This window comes from Ruditapes philippinarum, unplaced genomic scaffold (genome assembly GCF_026571515.1).
Source record: "Ruditapes philippinarum isolate M1 unplaced genomic scaffold, ASM2657151v2 ctg7667_1_1_1_1, whole genome shotgun sequence".
Lineage (NCBI taxonomy): Eukaryota > Metazoa > Mollusca > Bivalvia > Venerida > Veneridae > Ruditapes > Ruditapes philippinarum.
The window spans coordinates 9,192-36,869 of record NW_026866192.1 but is presented as its reverse complement, the minus strand read 5'-3'; the positions used below and the strand labels follow the sequence as shown (position 1 = coordinate 36,869).

The 27,678-nt window shown below is 29.9% G+C and overlaps 1 protein-coding gene across 2 annotated transcripts; it reads left to right on the top strand.

Annotated features, from left to right (window-relative positions):
• Positions 1–1,484: 1,484 nt before the first annotated feature.
• On the top strand, positions 1,485–26,929 carry LOC132731639 (uncharacterized). 2 transcript variants are annotated; one of them, XM_060717854.1, is made up of 3 exons: positions 1,485–1,827; positions 20,464–21,163; positions 25,166–26,929. In XM_060717854.1, the coding sequence occupies exons 2-3, from the start codon at positions 20,536–20,538 to the stop codon at positions 25,171–25,173; spliced, it is 636 nt and encodes a 211-aa protein (XP_060573837.1). In that variant the 5' UTR covers positions 1,485–1,827; positions 20,464–20,535; the 3' UTR covers positions 25,174–26,929. The 2 variants fall into 2 exon arrangements, with proteins under 2 accessions (XP_060573837.1, XP_060573836.1); XM_060717853.1 differs by having other exon boundaries at positions 1,485–1,833.
• Positions 26,930–27,678: the final 749 nt, after the last annotated feature.

Below are 27,678 nucleotides of genomic sequence, written 5' to 3'. Positions count from 1 at the left end.
GTTGTGAATATTATTCATCTATCAAATGTGTTTCCCTATTTTAAATAAGACAAAAGGCAATGACTTACATTGATTATACAATTATTACAACTATGGTTTTGTTTAATTGACTAAAATCGCATTAATTAACACTTTAACTAATAAGAACCCCATTGGAAATAAGCCTTCGGGCTTTCATGGGCAATCCGAGGTTATTGCACACTACTCTATACATGTTTCTACTTACGTCCTTACATTTTATTAAACTAGTAAATTGATATCTAGTCATAGGAAAGAAAGAGTTTTAGATTTTGTTTTTAGTTATAATATTTTATTATTTAATGAGCCGTCTGTGATATTTATGTCTGACAAACTTCCGAAATATTTTATTACAATTGTGTCATCAGTTTTATATAAAATGCTAAAGTGTTGTTTTATGTATACATGTATGTGTGTTTTAACCTGAATAAATATCTATCTATCTGTCTATCAGCTATCCAATCAATGAAGTAAACAACGTACGATTTTACCACGACAGTTTTAAAATAAGATGTAGAGACAAAATAAACTTAAAAAATGAAATGCACCGATTAATTTTTATTTAAAGGTCCGTTATGTCTCAGAAAGGCTCATTTTTATTTTACAAATCTATAAATTTTTGGTATTTTGCTAAAGTTTCCAAAGAATTAGTCATTTGCGGTAAAAATCAACTTTCTTTGTTTCTTTTACTTTGTTGGCAATTGGTGCAATTATAGTGATTTAGTATTTTGTTTTGAAGTCAAAATACTACTTTGTTTACATTGTGCTACCATTACGACACAAAAACGCACATTCATCTCTATTTTCTTCAGCTGTTAAATATCTAACATGCTTTAAATCTATTATTTAAGCAGTATTCTTTTAACACAATTTGATCATTTCTAAAGAATTTAATACATGTAATGGATTTCTGAGGCATAATGTGCCTTTAAAATAAGATGTAAAATAAATAATATTACAAAATCGAAACTTTTAAACACCTTGGAGATGTTTTATTGTGCTATGGGCTTTAGGAACATTTCATTTCTTTTCTCATGAACCGGCTCAATCACATCGAGTCTGCAAATTTATATAATTTTATGTAGTTTTCATTGCTTCTGAAGGATCACCAATATGTTTCAATTTCAGATCTTTATGGTATAATTATTGTGATGTGTTTTGATTTTATACACACCTTTATCACCAATTGTCACCATCCGTATTTTAGATATAAAACATACAAGATATTATTGTTCTAGTTATTTGTCGGAACTTATAAAATATTGTATCTACAATAGTTAGAATACGAATGATTCTCATTGTACACATTTGATGTACTTTATAACATAAATACTATTAGTAAATACGACAACTGTGAACGGAACGTGCTTAACCCAATATTTGAACGACTTATGTACAATAAAATCTAGTCGGATATAGTAATGTTATTCAGTATTGAATGAAATTGTCACACACACCATGTTGCTGTCAACAGCAGAAATGTAAACCAGATTAATTATATACCAGCTGGTGAGACAGCCACTAAAGTGAAACAATGTAACAATATCTATCATCATATAAAATGTGGGATTAATTTGAGATATATGCTTCAGGTTTCTATTGAACTAAATAACTAAAATAGTTCTAATTGGACTTCTTATTCTAATTGAATATCCATCGTTATAAGTTAATGGAATAATAGATTGTAAACATATGGCTATAACATATGGATATATATGGAATATATGGTAATGTAATAAGGAATGTTATCGTGTCAAGAATTATGTTTCTCACTCCGTCTGGAATATTTCACGTTGTAATTTCCGATGGGTAAAGGTATCTATATAATATTTCATCTCACATTATGCTTTACATGTTTTTTTTCGGTATATCGTTTTAAATAACTTTTGTTGTATATCGGATAAATGTATAAATACATACTTGTATTATGAACTTACGTATAAATGAAATATTGACAAATTCTGATGAACTAAAATACGTTTTTTCATTTTCCGTATTTTAAAAAAATATTTTGTCACTGCAGTGAAACATATTTTCCGTATTTTCCCTGTTGTCTTGCCGGACTACTTTCTTTTAAATTATTCAAGTTAACACATTTTAAGTGGTAGTCCCTCATGAAATATTTATTTTATACCACTCGGTGAAAATAAATCCTGTATTTATAGAAATACATTGTACTTGAATATCCTCTGTGAATTTTTCCCTGTATGAAGATTAACTAAATATGTGTATCATCTTTTTTGGTAAAAGTCGGTTTTAGATTTAAAGTAAATTGACATATTGTTTCCTCTGTTATATTAAATGATATAATACATATATACAGTAAATAATTTTATCACATACCCGTGCCGATTTTGCGACTCCGTAAATATGGTATTGCACGGCCGTGCATATATTTTGACGTGACGTCATTAGCGTTATACAAACATAGTGTAAAGACGCGCTAAATGTCAGCGTTATACTATAGGCGCGTCAATGAAAAATGACTCTTATTTCACTTTAAACGGACTTTATTTTGGTTATGTGATAAATAGAATATTAAATTCGTGTAAGTTCATTACTGAATTTATTGCACTGTATGAAATAAATAAATATTATCTCGGCAAAAGTGCTTTGATTAAGTAAATAAAATTGTTATTCACTCGTTATATAAATGTATTAGAATTACATCATTCTAAGAATTTTATCATAAATTAATATATTTGCAGTTGTTTGAAAGTACCCTAACAATCTATTTACGGCCTTGCATTTCGTCATGTTTAGTACTACTAGTGAACGAGACAATTTTGTATCGATTCGTTTTTCATATTGAGTGTAGCATATTGTATCACTACTAATTGTCATTTCAGTTAATGGTTTATGTCTTAAAATGTACACACGTTGACGTAAACGCCATGTTAAAGTGTAGACACGTTGACGTTAACGTCATCTTAAAATGTAGACACGTTGACGTAAACGCCATGTTAAAGTGTAGGCACGTTGACGTTAATGTCATCTTAAAATGTAGACACGTTGACGTAAACGCCATGTTAAAGTGTAGCTACGTTGACGTTAATATCATCTTAAATGTAGACACGTTGACGTTAACGTCATCTTGTAATGTAGACACGTTGACGTTAACGTCATCTTAAAATGTAGACACGTTGATGTAAACGTCATCTTAAAGTGTAGACACGTTAACGTAAACGTCATCTTAAAATGTATACACGTTGACATAAACGTCATCTTTAAATGTATACACGTAAACGTCATCTTAAAATGTATACACGTTGACATAAACATCATCTTTAAATGTATACACGTAAACGTCATCTTAAAATGTATACACGTTGATGTAAACGTCATCTTAAAATGTATACACGTACACGTCATCTTAAAATCTATACATAATGACGTAAACGTCACCATAAAATATAGACACGTTGACGTAAACGTCATCTTAAAATGTAGACACGTTGACGTAAACGCCGTCTTAAAATGTAAACACGTTGACGTAAACGTCATCTTAAAATGTAGACACGTTGAAGTAAACGTCATCTTAAAGTGTATAATCTATTATACGTTGACATTCACGCCATTTTTTAGTGTTAACACGCTGATATAAACGCCATCTTGAAATGTTTACACGTTGACATAAACACAATCTTATAATGTTTACATGCTGATATATACCTCAACATGAAATATGTAGAGGTTGACATAAAGACCTTATTGTTGACATAAACGCTATCTTTAAAAGTATACACCTTGACATAAACCCCTTGGACGTCAACCCCTTATTATAAGGTTATAAGGTATTCACTTTGATATAATCGTCATTTTAAATGATCACACCCTCTAACAACAGATGAATTAATTGTAAAACAACAAATAATTGAAGCTATATGCCGTTCTTATCAGATGTCTCGATGTTAGATCATAAACAAATCAAAAATGTCCAACTGCATATAAATTTTATATTTCATAAATTTAGTGCGTCTGAAAATTAGTTCTTTACATGGTTTGGTTAAAGTAAAGTACAATTGAATATTAATCAGTTTTCGAATGTCTCCATTGTATCATTGAAGTTCCGAAACGACAATAATATTAACAGGATATTTTTCGTTTGAGTGAAATATGGAATATATTTTCACGAAACATGATAAAATGCCACATAGTTTCACGAGCCGGGACGGCGAGTGAAAATATGTGGTATTTTATCATGTTGAGTGAAAATATTAAGAGGATAATTTTTCGTTTGCGTGAAATATGGAATATATTTTCACGAAACATGATAAAATGCCACATATTTTCACGAGCCTTTTTATTTAATTTCATTATCAAAGAAAATGGTAACGAATCCCCTTGCTTGCTATCAACTGCAATTGTACAGCGCGCAGTAATTTATGCGTAAGCGCGCGCTGTTTGGCGCTACATTGTGACGTCATGTAAACAACTCTTTAAACGTCTGTACAGCGTTAATTACTGAATTAAAGATATTGGTGTTCGGATTTATTTTCTTAGTTAGACCATTTTCTATCATGCTAGATAGTTTTCAAAACAATATTCAAGAAAAAGTTGTTTTGTATTTATCAGATTTTTCAAACAAAATGGCGAAAGAAGTCCCTTAAAATAAATATGAGTTTTGACTCCGCCCACTTTCATATTTATATTTCATATTTATTTTTAAAAAATATGAAATATATTTGACTGATATAGCACCATATTTCATGGGTAAAATTAAATAAAATACCATATTTCACGAAAAACGAAAAAATACCCTTTTTATTTAATTTCATTATCGAAGAAAAATGGTAACAAGCCCCATTGCTTGCTACGCAACTGCAATTGTACAGCGCGCAGTAATATAATATTGCGTCTTGTTTTGAACGCGATATTTAGCGCTACATTGTGACGTCATGTAAACAACTCTTTAAACGTCTGTACAGCGTTAATAACTGAACTAAAGATATTGGTGTCCGAATTTATTTTCTTAGTTAGACCATTTTCTATCATTCTAGATAGTTTTCAAAACAAAATTCAACAAAAAGTTGTTTTGTATTTATCAGATTTTTCAAACAAAATGGCGGAAGAAGTCCCTTAAAATAAATATGAGTTTTGACTCCGCCTACTTTCATATTTATATTTCATATTTATTTAAAAAAAAAAGAAATATATTTGACTGATATAGAACCATATTTCATGGGGAAAATTAAATAAGTTTTCCTATTAAAGTTGAAAATATTTTAATTTATTGTTGTTGTTTTTACATACAAAAGTACACCCTTTTGAGACTGTATTGTTCTTAATTTATACATACTTAACACAGATCTTGAAAGATTGTTGAAGTATTTGTCTTTGTACGTAAACATTAAAAATAAAGTATATAATTAACTTAAAGCGAACCACAATTTACAAAATTTTCTTTTTCCTTTTAAAAAACGAACATGTGAACACATTTTGTATAAGACTAAATATTTTTTTTGAAATAAAAATTGTAACATTATTATTTTTTTTGCAATAAGAAATAAAGAGTGTTACACACAGAAGAAACTTAAGCACGTCTATAGAATACGCCTACGCGAGCAGAAGAAAAATTGCATGGTGGTGAAATTCAATTCTAGGCAAGATTTAAAAGCTATTATTATGTCAACTATTTCATCGTCTTTCCGAATTAAATTGCGATTTTATAGCTTATAAATAAGAACTGCAATCTGCTGCACTGCTTGTTTCACCTATACAATTCAAAACCAAGAACAAAACAAAACCAGTATTTTCTGAAATATAATAATTGTTTCTTTGTATAGAGATTGAATATAAAGCTGAGAATTTTACCCTATTTAAATGATACCCTACTCCTGTGATACCATTCTTGTGTGAAAACGTCATTCCATTGTAATAATTTGTACTTTAGGAGAAGTAATTGACAATATAAATCAAGCTGTCCGCATTTGCTTCTCTTTGACACTATGTGAGGATTAAAAACCTTTTTTTCTGCAGCCACAATTGATTTTTCTGTGATGACAAGGCTATAAATAACTCTTAAAGTGTTTGAATTGGTTGATATATCTCGCACTTCTTTCTCTCTTAATTAAGCCGTAGGCGGATGTAAGAGATGCAGAAAGCAGGAACGGTTTATAAATGAGCTTTAAGAAGAGTTCAATATGCTGGTGAATATTAAAGGAGCTCCACAGAGGTCCAAAAGCCCCAGAAAACATAAAGTTTATAAATCTTACATCGAGTGACGGACGGCTTGAAATGCAGGCTCTTTGCTGGCACAACAGGCTCCTTTACGTATTGTCTCAGGTTATTGTACATTTAGGTTCTCATTGGTCAGCGTTCAGTGACCTACTTTTAGCTAAAAATTCAGACCTTGGACTAATTCTCCGTAGAAATTGCATGAAGCTAAATTATCACCACTTCATGCTCCAAAAGCCCTAGTGACATGATCGGGGTCCATACTGGACACCGAATGCTGCTTTTTGCGCCTGAAAAGTCGGATGAACCCTCCGTTATTAAGCTTTGACTTTATCATCACCTCCTGCCAGATGTAGTCTCTTCATGTACCTGACCTGCCAGCAGATGTCCGTTTATATTTGACCTGTCAAAATAAGTTGTTTTTTTTTAAATCTGAACTGAATAAATAAGTTTATTTATACCTGACCTATCATAAGAATTTATACCTGACAAGCTACAAATATCCGCTCAAACCTGACCTGTCTCCCTACATACCTGATCTGTCAGAAAAAATCATACAACAACGAAACACTAACTCCTTGTGAGGTCCATAGACAGCTGCAATTACTGCAACATCCTAAGATGCCTTTTGTTTTTTAATATGGAATTTTGAAATTAATTATTTTAGGTATTATGTATGTTTGTATTTTTAAGCTGAAATCAGCTATAAAATAGAAAAAAACTTGATATTGATTTCTTTAAAAAATATAAATAAATAGTTAATGAAAAATAAGATAAAAAATAATAATAATTACAAATGATATTTTACAAACTTTAATAGTATATTATATTAACAAATATTAATGCATCCGCTAGAGTTCTTTTTTCTATCGGAGAACACCAGCAGCACTAGCACCAGAAGCAGCAAAAACAACAACAACGACAACAACAACCCCCGCAACAACAAAATCATCAACAATACAACTCATAAGGAAACTAAAATAAAACGAATAAGAAACCAATAATGATTGATTTTTCTTAGAGATATTGAAATCCTTTAATATCCATGCAGCACTAATCCTCCCATAAATTTCGCCTACACGTGGACATAAAAAGGGAAGATTGTGACAGTGTGAGACAGACATTTACTGTTATTATTATTCAATGTACTGCTTGCATAGGAATTTTAAAAAAAATTATTTTTACTTTGTCTTTCCACAAACAAAAGACAAACAAAAATTACAGGCACATTATGTCTCAGAAATCAATAGTTTTCTCCATCTTCAGAAGTGGTAAAATATGTGTTTAGTAATTTTTTTATCTAATGATTTTAAGTATATTTGATACTTACCATCTAAAACAAGTATGACTGAATGTGAAATTATTTGTCATGAAGATAGTAAAACATAAACAAAGTGGTATTTTGATTGCTGTACATAACACTAAATCACTTATTGTTGTAATTACCCCAAAAAAAGCAACAGAAGCTAAACATGGTTACCTAAATATTGGAAACAATCTGGTCAATGGTAATCGTATCTTAATTGATTCTTTTCTAAGTAGAAAAATAATGTGTTATATCACTTAAAGTTCAGGATTTCTCAGTTCAGTTATATTAATGACAATTATTTATTTTACTTATGTTGCTGTAGACAAACACATGGCATCTTTTCCAGGGCCGCGTTTCATAGAAAGTCCTTGGTTTATCCATAGCCGATCAACTGATGACCAACTTGAGATAGCGCCATTTATTTTTTTATTCTTAAGTCAAAGTCTTTAGACTTACATTACTTTTCGCACTTCCATATAAAACTAACTAGGGAACTTAGTATGCTTAAATCTAAACATGATCTACTTTACTTAACCGTCGATGTCGCGTGATATCATGAAAGGTTGCCAAAGATACATGTAACAACTACGAAATGTTCTACTTTTGACAAAAAAGCTTGCTTATCAGTAATGGACTTTTAAACAAGTTTGTAAAAAACGAATCTTTTAAATTGAATATTTTAGTCGTTTTTTATTGGTTACAATTAAATTTTAATCCACCTGACATGAACGTGTACGGAAAAATGAAGAATGAATGCTTTTATTGTCTCGTGCAAAATATGATAGCTCTCTTCTCTGTACAAATCATCATAATTGGATTTTTCCACAGATATTAGTCTAATTGAGATTTATTTAGAATTTCACAAGCTTTTTGCTGGCTATCTTAAAAAACATATATTTTCTAAACGTGTCTTTTTATTATAAGTAATAGTCAATAATAACATGTATTTCTTTCTACTTTCATTACAAATTTTTATTTCTTAAATATTTTACTTAATAAAAAAAAAGAACAGCGATTTTTTTTTCAAATATTTGTCAATTCCAAAACTTTAAATATGCTTATTAGTAATTTTCTAGTAATTTGATAAACCTATCCTGTAAACAACTTTAATTCTTTAAGGTGTACACGTTTGGTATTGTTTCTATGAATTGTAAATATTATTGAATATTGGAGTATTAAACTTGTACATCATGTCTAACAAGTCATGTTTAACTCCAATAGCTAAATAACTTCATTCAGAGATTATACGATATTTAATGAAATTGTCACACACGCCATCCCGGTGTCAACAACAGAAATATAAACCGGATTTACTATCTATAAGTCTGTGAGAGTATGTGAATGGAATATCCACTGAATCGAAATAATATGAAAATAACCATGATCAAATAAAACATGATGTATATTTGAGCTTCATGCTACAGGCAGTAGTGAAGATAGCTCTCATTTGCAATGATAATAAGATAACTACAATTATCACATAATAATGGTATAGTAGGTTGAGAATTTATGGATGAACGGATGGTCAATATGGATTATTATTGCATAAAAATTGTATGTACCTCAGTAACTGTATCAAGTCTGAAGGTTATCTACACTATTTTGCTTCATATATTTTATATGTGGTCCGGATAAATGTCTGTTTTCTGCCCCGTTCGGCGGTGTTGTTTCGAGGTAATTTGTAAACATTGCCTTGATTGTCATATCAAATACCTTTTTTTATATATTTTTATAATGATACAAGTTTAAGATTATGACTGTCACATTTTCCAATTTTAAAGTGATTTATCATCGTGATCAAAATGTCAACTTCTTGGACATAAATTATGTTTTTGTTGCTGCTTTTATTCTATCAATCAATTTTGTCAAACCGCCAATAAGGAAAAAAACTAACCCGTAGCATCAGCATAATTGGCACCCATTAAAGTCAGAATTGATGTACATTGTTTTTTACCTGCTTTAATTAGTGTATATACAGGCTGTATTGTTATTTTTAAAGTGTACATTAATGAGACTACAAAAATAATATAAATAAATTATATTAATAAGTAATCAAATGATTCAATAAACAATTAAGGAATCCATGTTAGTCGATCAATAGTCTTAACTCAAACAATTGCTTTGAACAAATTCGTTATATATACTCGTATATATATATACTTGTATATTCATAAACGTGTGCTCCAAGTAATGTTAAATAATAACTTAGTTTTCTTTCATCAGCTACCTTCTTACTTATATTTGATTCTTACACAACTTCTAGTAAATAAGAACAATTACAATAATGTATATTGTTCTATTTTACTTGTATAACCGCTCAAAAATCGAGAAAGTTCTGATTTTGTACAAATATTTAAAAGCAAAAGTACAACTATGAATGTCAAGACAAAGTTCTCCCTATGTTTTTTTTGTTTTACATTGTCGATATTCTCGTGTACCTCCAGTTACAGACGATTGTTTGTCAGTGACAAATCTTGCTAACCGGATTAGTTATTCAATTAGTAGTTCTATAGAGATACAGATTATCAAAACCTCTGGTGGAAATATCTTCTGCTCAGCTGTATGAAATCAAATCCATTGATTGTATGTCAAACAAGATATGAAATCAGATAAACGTGAAAAGGTAAATCATATTATATTTCTCACACCTTGAAAAGTACAAACGAACTATAACCCCTACCGCGCTTAATGTTTCGGCCACTTTTCAATCAAAACAAAATTATTCATCATTTTTAGGGAAATTTTCAAAACATATATTGCCTGTATAGATAAATGTGCAGACCATAATCAGACGGCATAGATGTTCCTGCTGACTTTCGTCTGATCGCAGTTTGGCCTAGAATAGTGAGGATTAAGTGAAGTTACTCTCAATCTTTTATGTCTATCTATAAATCATGTCCAACAATCATTACCAGCAGGCTACCAACTAAACATACACAGTTATAAAGGAATCTTGTAGTTATAAAGGAATCTTGTAGTTATAAAGGAATCTTGTAGTTATAAAGGAATCTTGTAGTTATAAAGAAACATTGTAGTTATAAAGAAACATTGTAGTTATAAACGAATATTGTAGCTATAAAAGAATCTTGTAGTTATGAAAGAATATTTTAATTTATTAAGGAATCTTGTAGTTATGAAGGAATCTTGTAGTTATAAAAGAATCTTGTAGTTATGGAATAATCACGTAGTTATGAAAGAATCTTGAAGTTATGAAAAAAATGTAGTTGTCACTAACGGCATATTAAAATGTTTACACGCATACAAGTTGACATAGCCGCCTTTAATAGAGGATGTATCTGAAAAAGAAAATTAAGATATTTGACTTAAGAAATTAAATGGAGAAACTCTACATCATTTGTTGATATGATTATTGCTGGACTCATCCATTCCATTCCAGGATTTAAGCTTAGTATGAGAAAAACGTGAAATTGCAAGGCGTGTATTGTTTCTAAGAAATGACCTGCCATTTGTTATTGATTTGTGACATATATACTAAAGAAACACAATTTTGCAAGCTCGGTCAAGAAATCAGTTTAGGGAAAATAACCGACAAAGTGCCATACTGCCTAAGAAAGCATTTCCCGCCAACTTAAGTATGCTCCAAATCTGCGATGTATAAATATAGTATGTGAAAGAAGTAATCAATTTTGAACGTCTACATTGTGTGATAAACCTTTCAATGCGACAACAATTTCTGTCATTCTGTTTTACTGCAGACATATATAATGTAGTTTTACATACACATATATAACCCCTTTAAGTCTGAACTGGTGCGACTTTCTTCCGAGACTATGTCATCACATTCAATTAAAGATTCATTCTGCTTTTGGAAACAACATAAAATTGTACTTCTTTAGAAAAGGCAAGCATGAATTTTATAATGTTTAAATAACGGTTTAAGAGAATGTAATATGCTTGTTACCTGAAGAAAGTAGCGATAAATGTAAAATAATTATCATAATAGTAGCAAAATATAAACAAAGTAGAACTGGTATTTTCACTTCCATACAAAATACATAGACACTGTCACTGTATGTATTGTCAAAAAAAGAAAAAAGATAAAAAAAGCATCAGCTGAAATAGATGGCCATTAAGTAACATTTGGATACTATAAAAGTACACCAAAATCAAAACGCTTTTGAGAAGTAAAGTACACTATAATTACACAGTACGATGTTTGTGCACCTTGCCTTCAATTATCTAAAAGAACTACATTGAAGTCCAAAAGCCTTGAAAACATGACATTTTCTCAATTAGAATTTCTCTAGAAAAAAATGGAGGGATTAAATGAACTGAAATTTTGTACACAGGTTTTTATTTTCAAGAAAAATAGAAAGAATAAAAACACAGTGCGGAATCCCTCTTAGATATCAGAACTCATTATAAGGATAGTCAGAAATAGTTTGGTTTGTAGTCCTTGGTGGTGAAGGCGATAAAAGCGATTTATAACGTCAAACAGATATCTCATTACATATTAATAATTTCTAAACACCTTTTCCTATCAAAACATTATTTAATAAATTTTCTCACTGTCATATGTTCGTATGATGTTATTATTTTTCATGATTAAAAGAACCGCTTAAGTTGTGTTTTTTTTATTTACGTATTGAAATATCTTCAAATCCTCGAGGTATGTACTGCTTGTTACAGACGTTTGTTTGTCAGTGACGACAAATGAGCCGCGTCACGACAAAACCAACATAGTGCGTTTGCGACCAGCATGAATCCAGACCAGCCTGCGCATTCGCGCAGTCTGATAAGGATCCATGCTGTTCGCTTACCAACTCTATTACAAGTAGAGAAACTGATAGCGAACAGCATGGATCCTGATCAGACTGCGCGGATGCGCAGGCTGGTCTGAATCCATGCTGGTCGCAAACCCACTATGTTGGTTTTGTCATGACGCGGCTCAAATCATGTTAACCGGATTAGTTATTCAATAAGCACTACAGACCAGACTGCACATCAAACATATAGCAGTGTATATATCTGTTAGGATGTGTGAAATCAGAACCATCTATGTCAAAAAAACTCAAAGGAGTCCCTTTAACAAAATATAAAATAGGATAAACTTAAGAGATGAAACTGAACGGATAGGATGGTAATGTCAAGAATGATTATCTATAAAGTAGACAATAAGCTAAATATCTAATAGTGTAAATCAAGTATAAACATGCCATTACCATCATGTTTTAGTGCATGGACATTAAAATGTTTTACAATAAAGCTATGTTGTAACTAAATGACATTGAATCGGGAAAAAAACCTTGTTTATATGGAAAACTATTCTTAATCACAAAGAAATAATGACTCTTGTCATGCCTTTGGGGAAATAGTTTTATAATATTGTTTTGAAATCATATTTTTTGTACTTCACTATTTGGTAAATTGTAAATGTTTAAAAATGAATACATTTAATATGGTTATTTGAAATTGTGAATATCTGAGAAAGAGTATACATGTAATTTTGAGTCTCTATTTATATTCCTTGGGATGCTTCTTCTTTCAAACTTTCACCGTTTTTCATGCTTTAATATTTAATTCTGCATAAGCCGGTGCTGGGGGTGTAGACGGTAGCTTGCAGTAACCAAAACTGTCTATCAAAAGGCTCAATTAAATCGAGCCTGCAACACTTACAATTAATTTTCTTTTTTGGCGTTCTTTAAAGATTCTGCTTTGCTCCATTTGATATTGTGAATAATCCAATTAGCTTTACGTCAATGGCGTAAAGAAGGGACAAGGTGCAGTAATTCTATGATATTATAGTTCTTTTGACATCTACAAAAATATTATTTTACCAATTCGACTGTTTATTTTGTAAAATCGAACGCGTGAGTAATTCCTCTTATAAACAACATAGTTTAGGTTAACCTATAACCAGTATTTTTTCTGACATGTACATAAATAAACAGCAGAGCAGCAGGAACCGTTCTATAAAATTCGCCTACACTGGCTGGGAAAACAGAAGAAAAATAGCAGTGGGGTGAACATCTTTTCCAGACAAACTTTAAAAGCTATATGTATCTATAAAATGTTTATGATCTTTTAAGAAATGAATGGCATTTTTAACAAATAATTTTAGTTTTGCAAAAAACTTTACTCTAAGAACATGTCGCTTCTTTTTTTACACGATTCAATTCTACATAAAGAGTAATAATCATATCATGTAAAAAGTTACTCCATTATAACAAGTTGGACTCTAAATGGGAATTAATTGATAATATAAATCAGGCTGTCCCCATTAGCTACGCTTTGACAATATGACAAAATTTAAAACATTTTTGCCGTAACCACATTTGCTTTCTTGAGATCACAAAGCTATAAATAACTACTAAATGTGTTTGAATTAGTTGACATATCACGCACTTATTTTTCTCTCTTATATTTTATCCGTAGGCGGATTTATAGAGATGCAGGAAACAGAATCGGTTGCGAAAAAAAATGCAAAAGAGAAATACTTTATGCAGGCAATGTTTGAAGTTATAGATGGAAGCGCGTGACACGTATTTAAGATGTCTTTCTTTTTATCAGGGACTAAAAAATTTGAGCCAAACAGGGAACATACACGACCTTGTTACCTTATATCACAACAATATTGTATTGTTCCATGGGGAAGATATGTTTTAACTTTTCATTTGAATATCCATATTGATTCATTAATGCCTTTTTTGCGTAAAATAAACTTGATATCATGCGTGCTACAGTTAAACATGTTGAATAAGATATTGCATGTTAACAAACACATTTCTGTATTTATGAAAAATAAAGCATTTATAATTCATATGTTTCATAGAAGAATAATTGAAATGCGGGTTGTTTTCATGGAACTGCACGGCATTATGAAGTAAACATATCTGTTGTACGATGGGTGATTATGAAATGGCACTTATGAAGATTCATTATTTTGAATAATTTGTAACTGACATTTATCTAATTAATTTTGTCTTTCTTTGAATTCAGAAAAATATTTGTTTGAGATATTCTATTGTAAATATAATTAAGCACAGAAAAGAGCATGACCATGTGTATACAATACCTTGATAACTTATACCGTAGAACACCGTGAGATAGCAATGGGCATTGTCTTACTTACAGGCCCACACTGTCCCAGAAATGCTTATATTTTTTATTTCTCAAAAGCTCATTATTTTTTGTGTGTCATGCTTTTGTTTACCGAACGTTACTTATTGGTCAATTACTTGAACCATTCTCTGCTTCCATTTCTTTCTTGGCATTTAGTACACTAAATATTTTGTATTGAAGTCAAATTCTACTTTATTTACATTTACGGATATTCATTAATCAAATTTATATTACAGATAGATAGATATATATTACAGATACTTTTATGACAAATAATTTCACATTAAGTGCTTCCTTCTACAAACAGTTTTCATCTGACAGGTCTTTAAAGCATAATTCAAGCGTTATACTTTCTAAAGAAGGGAACAAAATATATTTTTCTAAGAATTAACGGACCTTTTACTGATACAGTAGACCACTGTCTGATTACCGTAGAAACATGTCTAAATGAAGACAAAGAACTAGATAACTTAAATATATAAGATCATTGTGTTACAGTCTTACATGCAATTCTTATATAACTGATACAGTAGACCACTGTCTGATTACCGTAGAAACATGTCTAAATGAAGACAAAGAACTAGATAACTTAAATATATAAGATCATTGTGTTACAGTCTTACATGCAATTCTTATATAACTGATACTGTAGAGCACTGTGGGATAGCCATACAGACATTTTTTACAGTAGTCTACTGTGAATTACCATAAAAACGTGTAAGACTGATAAGTTCGACCCCTGTCATAGAAACACTTTACATTTCTAAATGATGAAAAGAAAGTCATGCTATCACTTTTATGACAACGTATTCTTTACTTAGGCCTTAAGATATGGCAAGAATAAAACAATCACGAAGAAATTGAATAAGATATCAAATGAACCCATCTATCCATTCTGTAACTGCCAGAAAAACATTAGAAAGTCAAAGTCACTGAAACAAACACTGAAATTCTGTTCCTCAGAGAAGATAACATAACTAGATCTAAGAGGCTTTTTATGATTAATTGGTAATTAATCTTTTCTATGTTTTACATATGATATACGGTGTTTTACCAAGCTATGTGGATTGCGACAAAAATACAGACACTAAAGGAAAAAATTTAAATATTAATGCGCCATAAACAAAATACACTGGTTGATTGTCTTCAAATATAGTAAAAACAACAAAAAAAGAGAAAAATAAATTCATTAATAAATAGATAAAGTTATAAATAATTATAAGTGAATAAACAAATAAATACAAAATAATAAATAAAAAATTAATAAAAAATTAAATAAATAAAAATATACAAAAATTTGAATAAATAGATGAAAAAAAATAAGAAAAAAATAATAATAAATAAAAATAATAAATAAAATAATAAAATATATAAATAGATAAATAAATTAAAATAAATTGATAAGAAAAATAATAATAAAGAAAAAAAATTGATAAATAAATATAAATAAATAAAAAAAATTATTACATGCTTTTCGGTGATTTACAGAAATATATCCGTGATATAAAACTGGTAATTTCACTGTTTCAAACAGTGAAATTACCACTTTGATAATTTCACTGTTTTGAATTTAAGCCCCTCACGTTGTTTCAGTGAAATACCAGCGTGCACAGTACTGGGTACCAACTTAATGACGTGACGTCGTTAATGACGTCACGTTGTATTATTATCTGGCGCGCTTTTATTCAGTATTTAAATAGGTTTAATGTCTTTTTAAAACGTTTCTTTGCATGTAATAAAAAGAAAATTTGTTTAGTTTAGTGTAAGATCGAAATATATTTCACCTTGTGAACACCAAAAGTTCATATTTCACTCGTGGCTGCGCCACTCGTGAAATATACCTTTTGGTGCTCACTCGGTGAAATATATTCCGATCTTACACTGAACTAAACACATATCCTCTATATAAATAAATAAAAAAATAATAATAAATGAAAAAAGTATATAAATAAATAAAGAAATAAATATATAAATGAATAGAAAAAATAAATGAATAAATATACCGCCTCCGTGGTCGAGGGGTTAGAGTCGATGACTTCTAATCCTCTCTGGCGTGGGTTCGATCCCAGGGAGATGCTTTGATAGTTTAGCGCGGAGGTAGGTAGTCTAGTACTGGTGTAACTCTCCAGGAACGATGGTTAGGAAACTACCCGCCTATATGACTGACATACTGCTGGGAAAAGGCGTAAAATGAAACAAACAAACAAACAAACAAACAAAAAATAAATATATAAAGGAAAAACGGAAAGATCTACGACTAAGAGATACGAATCGATATTCTCTCATAAGTAAGCATGCAGCACGAATCCTCTTATAATAATACGCATACAAATGAATTAATGATTATCACAATAACGAGACATGTAATTCCAGACAGACAGTTAACGATATCATTAATTATACTGTTTTCGCAGCAATTTAAATATTTCATTCTTTATTTTATTTCCTGACTTCAATTACAAAATGCATACTGGTACAGGAATGAGAAAAACATATTCTGTAGAAACCAAAGTTTAAATGATAAAAATTAGCTTCTTATTTTTCTGTCGAACTTAACATGTTTTCTTTAGAATTGTACCCACAATTATATTGTTATTCCGCAAGAAATATACTAATTGCGACGTAGAGAAAAAAACAAGATTTCTAAAGAACGCCTAAAACGGACAGATTGAACATGACTGTTTCAGGCTCGGTTTGATTGACCTGTTTATTGACTGTTGTTGTAATTTAAATATACACTTACTCAAAGACTTGTTTATATAATATCAAACTTTGAAACTTTTCTAAATGGTAATGTCTTAATATCATTCTACTTAAGCGGTTATATCAGAAAGACCTAATTAGAATATGAAAACGTATTTTAAAACAATAAATCAATTCATAATACAATAATTTTTTTATTGTTTCTCTACTAACTATAAGAGGAATAACTCCTGAATACTATTCAGTAAGCATAAATACAAGTGATCTCCCTTTTATTACCGCTTGATAGTAGAATTGCCTCAATCAAAATGGAGTCTATATAAGTTGAACATTAAGAATTTTAAAACAAAAACTTTATTATTAATTCAGTAATGTAGCATTATATATATATATAGTATATTATAGTTACGGAATTCAATATTCAACAAATACAAAGTTAGCCGGAGTAAGTTTAACCTATTTTTGCCAAATGAAATAAATATTAAATTAGTGTAATGAAATTCTCAGTATCCTAGCATCTACAGAAAGATAACCAAATATATTAATACATGTATATCATATTTGGACAATGCAAATATCAGTTGTTCAAATCCTATAAATTTAATGTTCATAGTTATTATACATAATGACATCACAAGTTTGGGTAGTCGAGAACGGACCCCGGACATTTCACCAATCATGCACTTGAAGGTTGGATTTTGAATGACTAAATGTAAATGGTATTACTTTACCTTCATGCAATTTCCACGGAGGATTAACCAAAGATGTGAATTTTGAACCAAAAATAGGTGACTGCTCGGCGGCCTATGAGAGGTCACTGTTTGGCGGCCTATGAGAGGTCACTGTTTGGCGGCCTATGAGAGGTCACTTTTTGGCGGCCTATGAGAACCTAAATTTATAGTACCCTGAGACAATATGAAGAAGTGATAGTCATATAAAAGGCTGTTGGTGCAAGTAGAGAATATGCCCCTTAAACCGTCGCTCTCTGTAATAAGGACACAAGACATATTGAATCTTGCATTATTGGAAACCTTCCAGTCTGTCCGAATTATTGAGAGGACAGAGGCCTAGTTGTTTGTGGACTGGTTTATTGGTCTATTCAATGCTATATATAAATTATTGATGGTCATTAAATTATTCTGTTAAATACACGTTTCGAAAAAATAATGCAGAATAAAAAATACAAGTCAAAATAACGAAGAAATAAAGCACACCACTGTATATCTATGTAATATTTAAACATCATCTTTCTCAGTAATACGTCGCAACATTTGGGATTATTTTATCAACTTGCTTTGTTACATAATACATACAATAAACATGTTTGTACATGTGCAGAAATAGAATTTCAAAAACTTAATTCCCTCAACAATCGGGTTGAAAACATGTTGATTAATTTCAAAGTAAAAACTCGTCGTTTATTGATCACACGTTCTGTTTTAAAATGACACTCCGCTTGAAACAAAAAGCCGTATATTTGCCCATATATTATTCATGAGAACTTCCAGAGAATTCGCATTGGAATATTTAAGATTTTTAGAGCGTTCAACTAATTGAATTGGTTATGTTTGTTTTCTCTGATCACGTTTATGTGAAACCGATTAATTCAAGAAGTAGATCGACGTAGGTTCTAAATACAACACTTATGCAAAAGTTGTTCTAATATTTTGATTTTCAAAGAAGTCGGGAATAAAAAATTGTACAATATTTAATACTTAATGTAAGATAAAGGTAAAAGTTTTACTGAACTGAAAACATAAAACGATCCAGTAGTTTGTGTTTGAAATCATCTAGGAAAGGTACAAATACTGCCCTCGGTCAATTGTATCTTTCATAAGCATTTATATGAAACTTTATCGTAGTATACAATTTGTGACGTTTTTATGTGTTAGGATGGGATACTTCATTTGTAAACATGCAAAATAATGTTTATAAATTTCTAGACATTCTTGTTGTTTCAATATTAATTATCTTATTTATATTTTTTATCTGTTAACTCAAGGTTTCTTTGAAGGTTACATTGTATCTACATTCATTTAAATGGAAATTGACTTTTGACTTTATCATTAACTTTATGAGAATCTACTTTGACAGATGTCTAGATGTCCATGAAATACGTTAATGACTAAGTGTCGTTTGATTTAATTTGGTGACATGTTCACAGACATCTGGTACAGTAGGGTTAGAAACCATTCAATATCTGCCGACTGAAGAAATATCCTGTAAAAAATATACTTTCACATACAAATATATATAATTCTGTACTAGTGAAACAAGAAAATAAATCCAAATATACTTTAACAGGAATAAACCATATCACTTTAACAAGCAGGCAAAAATGCTGATATCGAAATAGAGAGTACTTTCCGGAATATCATTTCTAGACGAGCGTTTACCTTATTTTTACCTTATTCACTATAAAAACATGGCGTCATATGAGTTAATTAATGCATATGGTATAAAGTCTGTATCATTTTGTAACGTTAAGGCTTCTTAACCCCTTTAACTGTCTTAATGGAAACCATTATAATATTTGTTACAAAAAAGTATTTAGACAAACGGGCTATGATTGTGTAAATATATTTTGAAATTCTGTGAATGACGTTCGCACAATGTTATCTTATTGCCAAAAGTAATAGTTACATCTTTGCAACTGATGCATACATACTGCATTGCGCACTACATACTATATAGAAAAGAACAAATGCCATTGTTTCTATAAGCATTTTTCAAGACTTGTACAATAATGTTAACTGTAATGAAATAGTTTTGTATTCCATATCATTCAACTTCTGAACACAAATTTACTTCTAGTTATAAAACAATGTTTGTATGAAATTTGGAGTAGTTTATAATGTCGCATTGTCGTAAAGATTTACAGTACAAGTAATTTTTAATAAAACAATGAAATTAACAACCGATAGCTTATTACGTTCTAGTAACGTTTACAAACATAAAATGTATGAATTAAAAGTGCGTGTGTTTTGTATTTTGTTTTTGTATAATATAAGATTACATGTACTGGGAAACATATATATTTTACTAAATATATTGAATAACTAGTTTCATTTAGCAGTTTCATGGTTAATAGTTACTGACACTAAAATTAGAATATTTCACTGTAAGGAATGTGTTGTTTTAAAACATAAACTATACTGATCCCTCTCTTGCAGGACACTAATGCTCAATGCACTTAGGAAGCAGGGACACTAGGGCCATCGTGAGGGAATAAGTCATCAATAAATATGGCAAATGATCACAAATCTGGAACCCCTTCTCCTCAAAACAATTCGGGGTCTAAGTCTACCGTAAATAGTACTGGTAGGCCCCCGACAACCAGCATTCTTCGAAGTGCTATGTACTACCAAAACAGAATAATTATACCTGAAAAGAAGCGTTCACCTACACAGAATACTGCTATCGTGCCAAATGAAGCACAGGCGATAAACACCCAAAATACTGCAATCGGATCTGGCGCGAAAGCACGGCCTACAAGTTTGCAACAAAATTCCAATAGAACTATAAATAGAGCGGCAACAAATGCCAATGCTTCAATATCGGATGTGAGAACAATTCAAGGGAATAACTTTCCGTTATCAGGTGACACGATGGATACGGCGGGAATTGACATTGTTGTGACAGACACAGAAAATAAACAGCATCGAGTGAAAAAGAAAAAATCTATTTTTAAAAGATTTTATTTGTGTTTGCAAGATAATCGCATGAAAGGAAAGCCTAATGCCGAACAAATATTAGCGAGCTCAAACCCCCAAGAATATCGGATATTGAAAAAAGTGTTAAATACGACGTTTTTAAGCGTTGGGATCGCCTTATTAATTGCAGTTGTTATTGTGATAATTTATTCCAGTATAGGTAAGTTCTTTTTTTCCCTTTTTTTATAAATCACAAATGTTATTAAACAAATTATCATAAACAGTAATTAAGGCACATTTCTTGAACGAAATTGAGAATATAGAGATCACTTGATATTATTTAACATTACATACTTAATGACTGTAGGAGACTGTATTAAACAGTAGCTATGAAAGGTTTAAGTACAGCTAAGAACATGGCTATAATTAAGCTCATTTGTGAACGACACGCTGCATTTTGACATTTTATACGTGATTTTAACAACATAAAATCGCCATTTAAAAACAAAACTTTGCTTGATACGAACAGCAAATACATTTAAACATATATGAATACTGTTTTATACACTGGTAAGATGCTGAAAAAAATCGAGGAAAACAAGATAGTTGGAATAATATGACACCAGAAAAGTCATTTCTCATAATACAGCCGAGTTCATTCAACAATGTTTAACACTGTTTTACAGAGTGGTTTGAATGATTGAAAAATTTCGCTAAAGAAGCATTGTGTATTATTGATTTAAACTTATGTACTATTGAAATCTCTAGCTTTTATTTTGATGTAGCTAAGCACAAAATTTAACAAAAACAATTATTTTAACCAGAGGTTTATATATGCAAGGCTCGACCTGTGTTGAAAAACGTAAATAAATTAAAGATAATTTAAGATAAAATTAATTTATTCTGGATTCAAAAGAATGTGACCAACAGTGCACAAATATGAACAAATAAATTTAAATGTTATGATGTAAAAGTAAGAAAATGGTTTATAAGATTGGCATAAAAACACGTAAAATTCAAATTATACAGAAATAAAATAACAAAACACTAGATCATGTAACTTTATAACTCATTTGAATTAAAAAGCATTTGTTACTTGGCCGGTGCTCAGAATATCTTAATTTTTCAGTTACATTTTTTCTTCTTTGTTAACAAACAAACAACAACAAAAACACAAATGGGCGACGTGTGCATATATATTAACTATATATGAAATATCACACGCGTACATAAATATTATATGACTTGATATTTACTTTTTCTACTTACATATCACTAATTGTTCATATTCATTAGGGTCTTTCAAATAGAAAGACCCTGTATTCATTTATTAATGGCTATATTTTCATTATTATTTATTTTGTATGGAAGTCAAATACCACTTTGTTCATATTTAGCTACCTTTATCACAATTTTATTTCACATTCAGCGTTTTGTGTCGTAAGGCGTTTAACATTTTAATTTTTCTAATATGCTTTTACAACATTATAATATACATGTATGTCCTATCTACAGAATTCACATAAACATATCTTCCGAGGGACCGAAAATACATTATAGTGGTATGAGAATATTCAGAAAGAAACATTTTTGTACATTCTTTTTTTCTCTCTCTCAAAATGTAACATATTTAATGCAAATACTTGTTTCCTGAAAGAAAAACTATTTTAAATACAAAAATCTATAAAGGGTTAGATTATTGATACAAATATATTTTTAGAGAAGTCTATGTTATAGAATTATCTTTAAAGGGGAACATATCTAATGCTTCTATCTTTCGAGCGAAATTAAATGAAAATAAAAATCTTTTTTTGGGGGAAAACATATTTTACACAAATAGTTTAAGAGATATTTATTGCAAATATCTTTAGAGGGGTACATAATTTTTACAATTATCTTTGGAGGAAAAGATATCTAATTCACATTTCATTTTTGGGGGAAAATATCGAATAATGTGAATGAGTTCGGGCATGCGATTAATTACCTGAAATTGTTTCATCTCTACAGTAATAATATTGGTATTTTTATGTTGTATTAGATATGTTACTCTTTAAACATGATTGCATTAAATTACTTTGAAGACAAGATTTTTTAAATAGATGTTCCTCTTATTGAATCTGTTCGCTTATTAAGATATTTGTTCCCTTAAAGATAATTGTATCACATATGTTTCCCTTTAATTATAAATGAGTTGGGTATCTCTTGTATTCATGTACAGTCTTGTGTTTCCGCTCTATACATATTTGTATTATTTATGTTTCTATTGGAAGATATTTGCATAAATTTTGTTCCCCCTTATTTAAATTGATAAATAATATTTATTATTTTTCCCTTTTTTACATTTCGATTAATAATACTGACTATCGCTCATTATATACCTCTGATAATTGCATTTCATATAAACATGTAAATGGGGTACCAAGTAGCTCAATTTTATTGTTACTTTTTTCCTATTACATATTCAATATAAATACCAGATAAATATATGTCGTATACGTTTTTCTCTACACGGACAGAAATGTTATTCATAAACAGTTTTATATGAGGTCAAATAAGATACAATGATCGTTGAATATTTGATATTCTGCTAACAGCAACATCTGAATGTTGTCATTTAATATTCAGTTTCCTCTTTCAAATTTTCCCAATACAACCAGACGTTAATTGTATTTTAAATTTCCCCAGGGATACGACAATAAAATACTTAATTAGAACGCACGAGGAAAATCAATACTGCATCTGTATTGCCCCGTAACAATATGAGCATTGTGTTGGGTACTGGGAAAAATAAATATTTTACACATATATAAATTCCGAACGAACATTTCGCTTATAAATAATAATACAAAAAGTCAAAAAAGGTGGAGGATTTTTAAATATTCATCTAAGTTTATGCGATCAAAATGAACTATTTGCACTCATCTGATAAGTTTGAAGGGAATGACAACTTGCCAGTAGTCATAAATCTGGCAAGTTCAAAAATATATCAGTCTAGTTAGAAAATATTTATTATTATTTATATTTATTTATGTTCTTGCAGCCTATATTAATCTTTTTAATCTCTTCCGAGTCAGCCCCCCCATAACTTATCAGTTCTGGTGTCATTTGCGGAGACATAATCGTGACTGGAGTGGGGCTTGCCGGGAGGCAGGTACCACACTAGGTCACCGCTCCCATTAAGATATTAAATACATCGAGGATGGTAAAAGTTGATAGTCGACATATTATCGATGTAGTCACTGCAATATCAAGCTAACTGTTAAAATTTAACTTTATATTGTTGCATAAATACGGAAATATCTTAATGCTTTACCTATAGTCAGCATTTGCTACAAACATGTCAATTTTAAGTCATACAAAATGAAGAAAAGAAATTTGCTTGACGCTTATTATTATTAATTTTATTTATTCATTTATTGAATTGCAATTAAGCATTTAAGGTTTTCATTCTAGCACATTTTGTTGAAAATTAAAATAATGTTTCTAGTTTAAAAATTAAAATTACATAATTTTAAATGAATGCAAAATCAAAATCTCTGACATTTATGAATATTTATATGAGTTGTTATATAAAGACAAGGTAGCATCTTATCCAGAACAAAGTCGTATAGAGATGTATCTATTCTAGAGACATATCAACTAAATATCAGTACGTTGCTAAGCAACAAGAGAAAAATCATTGTAAATTTTCTGATAATGACAGGTTATTTAGTAGACTGTCAGAACATTTATTATATGAATATGAACATAAGTATGTCGTTATTAACCTATTATGTTATTTCTTTTGTTTGAATTTCTCCCGTAAGTCTACAGAGCGTCATTAACATTCCAGGGAAATCTTTCTTTTCTAGAATTGAAAGAAGTTTAATGATTTCAAAGAATTGATAATTTCACCAGCGATAAGGGACTGATCATAAAATCTTAGTATGTAACTAAATATAGATATTTGCAAGGTGTCTAATTAAAACGACAATATTTTCTACGGTTTTAAGAAAAAAGTAAATAAATAGATAAATAAATTAAAAATGTATTTGTCCATCATAAGCCTATGCAAGGGAGAATGAAATTATAAAAGCCATTCTCATGTAAGAAGTATTAATTTCATAGTCTGTACATATCATGGAAACGTGTAAGACAATCTTCTAAAGTTAAGAAGTCAACAAGTCATAAATTGGTAAACAATTTTACAATGTATTTTAAACAATTAATATAAATATTTCAGATTCTTAGTAACGAGGATTGACAACCAACCAGCCAGCCAACCAACCAACAAATCAACAAACACGCTATTATTTGCTCCTAATGGACACTGTCTGGCCGTGTGTAATGTGAAGAAAAAATAGCAATTGAAACCAATAAACATGCAAGAAAGAAATGTTATACCACACCCGGCGTAAATGCAAGGTGTACATGGTGTATGTGTGATTTCTAATACAGACGTCACTTGTTTTCACACTCTCAAAATTGTGATGATGCTCAAAGACATGGATTTTTCCGCCGCAATAAAATATGTATGCTACTTTCCAACACGGTACACAGGACATTAATGTTGTCATACCGGATGTGACGTTATGTTTATCGTTATTACAAAACAATAAACACCGAGTATAATATCAGTCATTCTGATAGAATTATTGTTATTTGATACAATTTGATGTTTTAAGGCATAAATAATTCAAACCGCTGACATTATTTCATGACAACTCGGATATTTTATTATATTTGTTTTGATATTTGTTTTTACAGATTCATTCAGAGCTGGTAAAGCTGCCTTGAACGTGAGTGTACAACAACAATAAAGCAACGATATAGTTTGGATTTTATTTCAACTTTATTGTCCCGTTAGTTTCGAATAATTTCATAGAGAGAAGAGAGGGAATAAGATAAATTTAGTATCATTTTGATGTTCATTTATTTCTGTTTTTGAGATATAATTCAATTGATGTAACATTCGATTCTGTGGTATGAAAACAAAATTTGACGTTTTATTTTCTTGAAATATTACTTATTCTGTTAATGATGCTACATGTTCTCTACAGTATCCAACTTTGCTGGTTTGCAAGTTTCTACATGTGTATGACATCAAAAATTTCTTGTATATTGGCTCATTATGCAAATGTTCGGAGATATGTATCTATGAATTAGCATATTTTGGGATTATTGTCTTTGATTCATCCTAATACATATTATCATAAAATGATAACATCATTTGCGCAGAACTAAAATTTTTAAGATTTCTAATATGTTATGAAAATAATTAATATATCATTATTATGTGTTGAATTTAGATTTCTAATATTTTGCTCAATTGTTATTTATTACATTTACACTTATGTTTTGTAGTATTCCGTATTAACTTTAAAAAGAAATAACTGATGGATTCAAATTTGTTTCTGTTTCTAAACGCTTTAATAACCCAGTACATTTACTGGTCAAATTTCTACGAAATAGAATAATTTTGAACCAGGTTATTACAATAAAGCAATAATGCTTGGCTATGTTCCTAAAAATATTTGTTTCCACTTGCACTACCAATTACCCTTTTATTGAATAGGTAGGAAGAATTAAATAATTAATAATTAATTAATTAATTTGTAAGGAAATACATGCGTAGTTCCTTCGTTCATTAAACTTTGTAATTGGTTATAAACACGGGTATGAAGAATGCCAATCAAAATGTAATATGGCTATTTTGATAAAGTCCGATTTTTGACATCCACTTCCTAAAAATAATAAAAAGAGATCAATAAATAAATACAAGCCTTTTAAATGGGGTAAGTAGTGCAACTGCATGCAAATCATTTAAATGATGGCCTGTGAGTTAATATTGTTAAATAAGATTTAACAAATCTGAAACATAAATACACATTCTCTCATTGTATCAGTAAGTGTATTTATATATTGACTTTTTTACTTTGTACATTTTGTATATTTTGCATAAATCTTTCTTCTTAATATTGCTCAAATTAAAATATTAATACTTCAAGTGTTGTTTATTATTTCTTAAAATGAATCTGCATTATTTCCATGTATATCCAGAATATATCCAGTCGCAAATAGTGTCATCCAAATATTTTCGCATAATCATACAGCACATGACCTGTTCTGATAAAACATCAGACACAACCTCAAATATATTTTTACATTGTTATTAATGAAAATTATATCCGACCGTTTCAACTCTACATGTTCTCCGTTACGACAATCAATAATATAACACATCGTTTACTGTAATTTATCTTCATATACATAACAACAATGAATGTCCTATTTGAACAGCACGGCCGTAAAAGCTAATTCTGTCAATACAAAAAAAATGAAAGCATTCATTTATCTTTTCACTTCCAGAGCAAGATACAAATATTGTATTGATGATTTCAGCAGCAAGTGAGCAGTGAGCAAACATTGTTTCAGCAGTATTGAAGAGGCTATCAATTAATGATATTGAATGAGTGCATGTCCAAATCTGAATTTATTGAACCATAAATGAATATAAAAGTATTATAATATTCAATGAGTTCAATACAATTATTAATGGATTTAGAAGAATTTAATATTCTTTTAGTACTTATTTAAATAAGAATTATTATATTAAAACAAATCTCAATAATACTTAAAATGAAATATTAGTACCTGACAAGGAAATTAAAGAAATTTAACTGATTGATTAATAAAGTAAAAGGGCTCAGGGTTCAATAAGTCCATAATATTTACTGAATATAAACACTGGCTTCA

Bases quoted from the DNA above. Each gene is read 5' to 3' on its own strand.
- LOC132731639 (XM_060717854.1), top strand. From the start codon at position 20,536: ATGGCAAATGATCACAAATCTGGAACCCCTTCTCCTCAAAACAATTCG.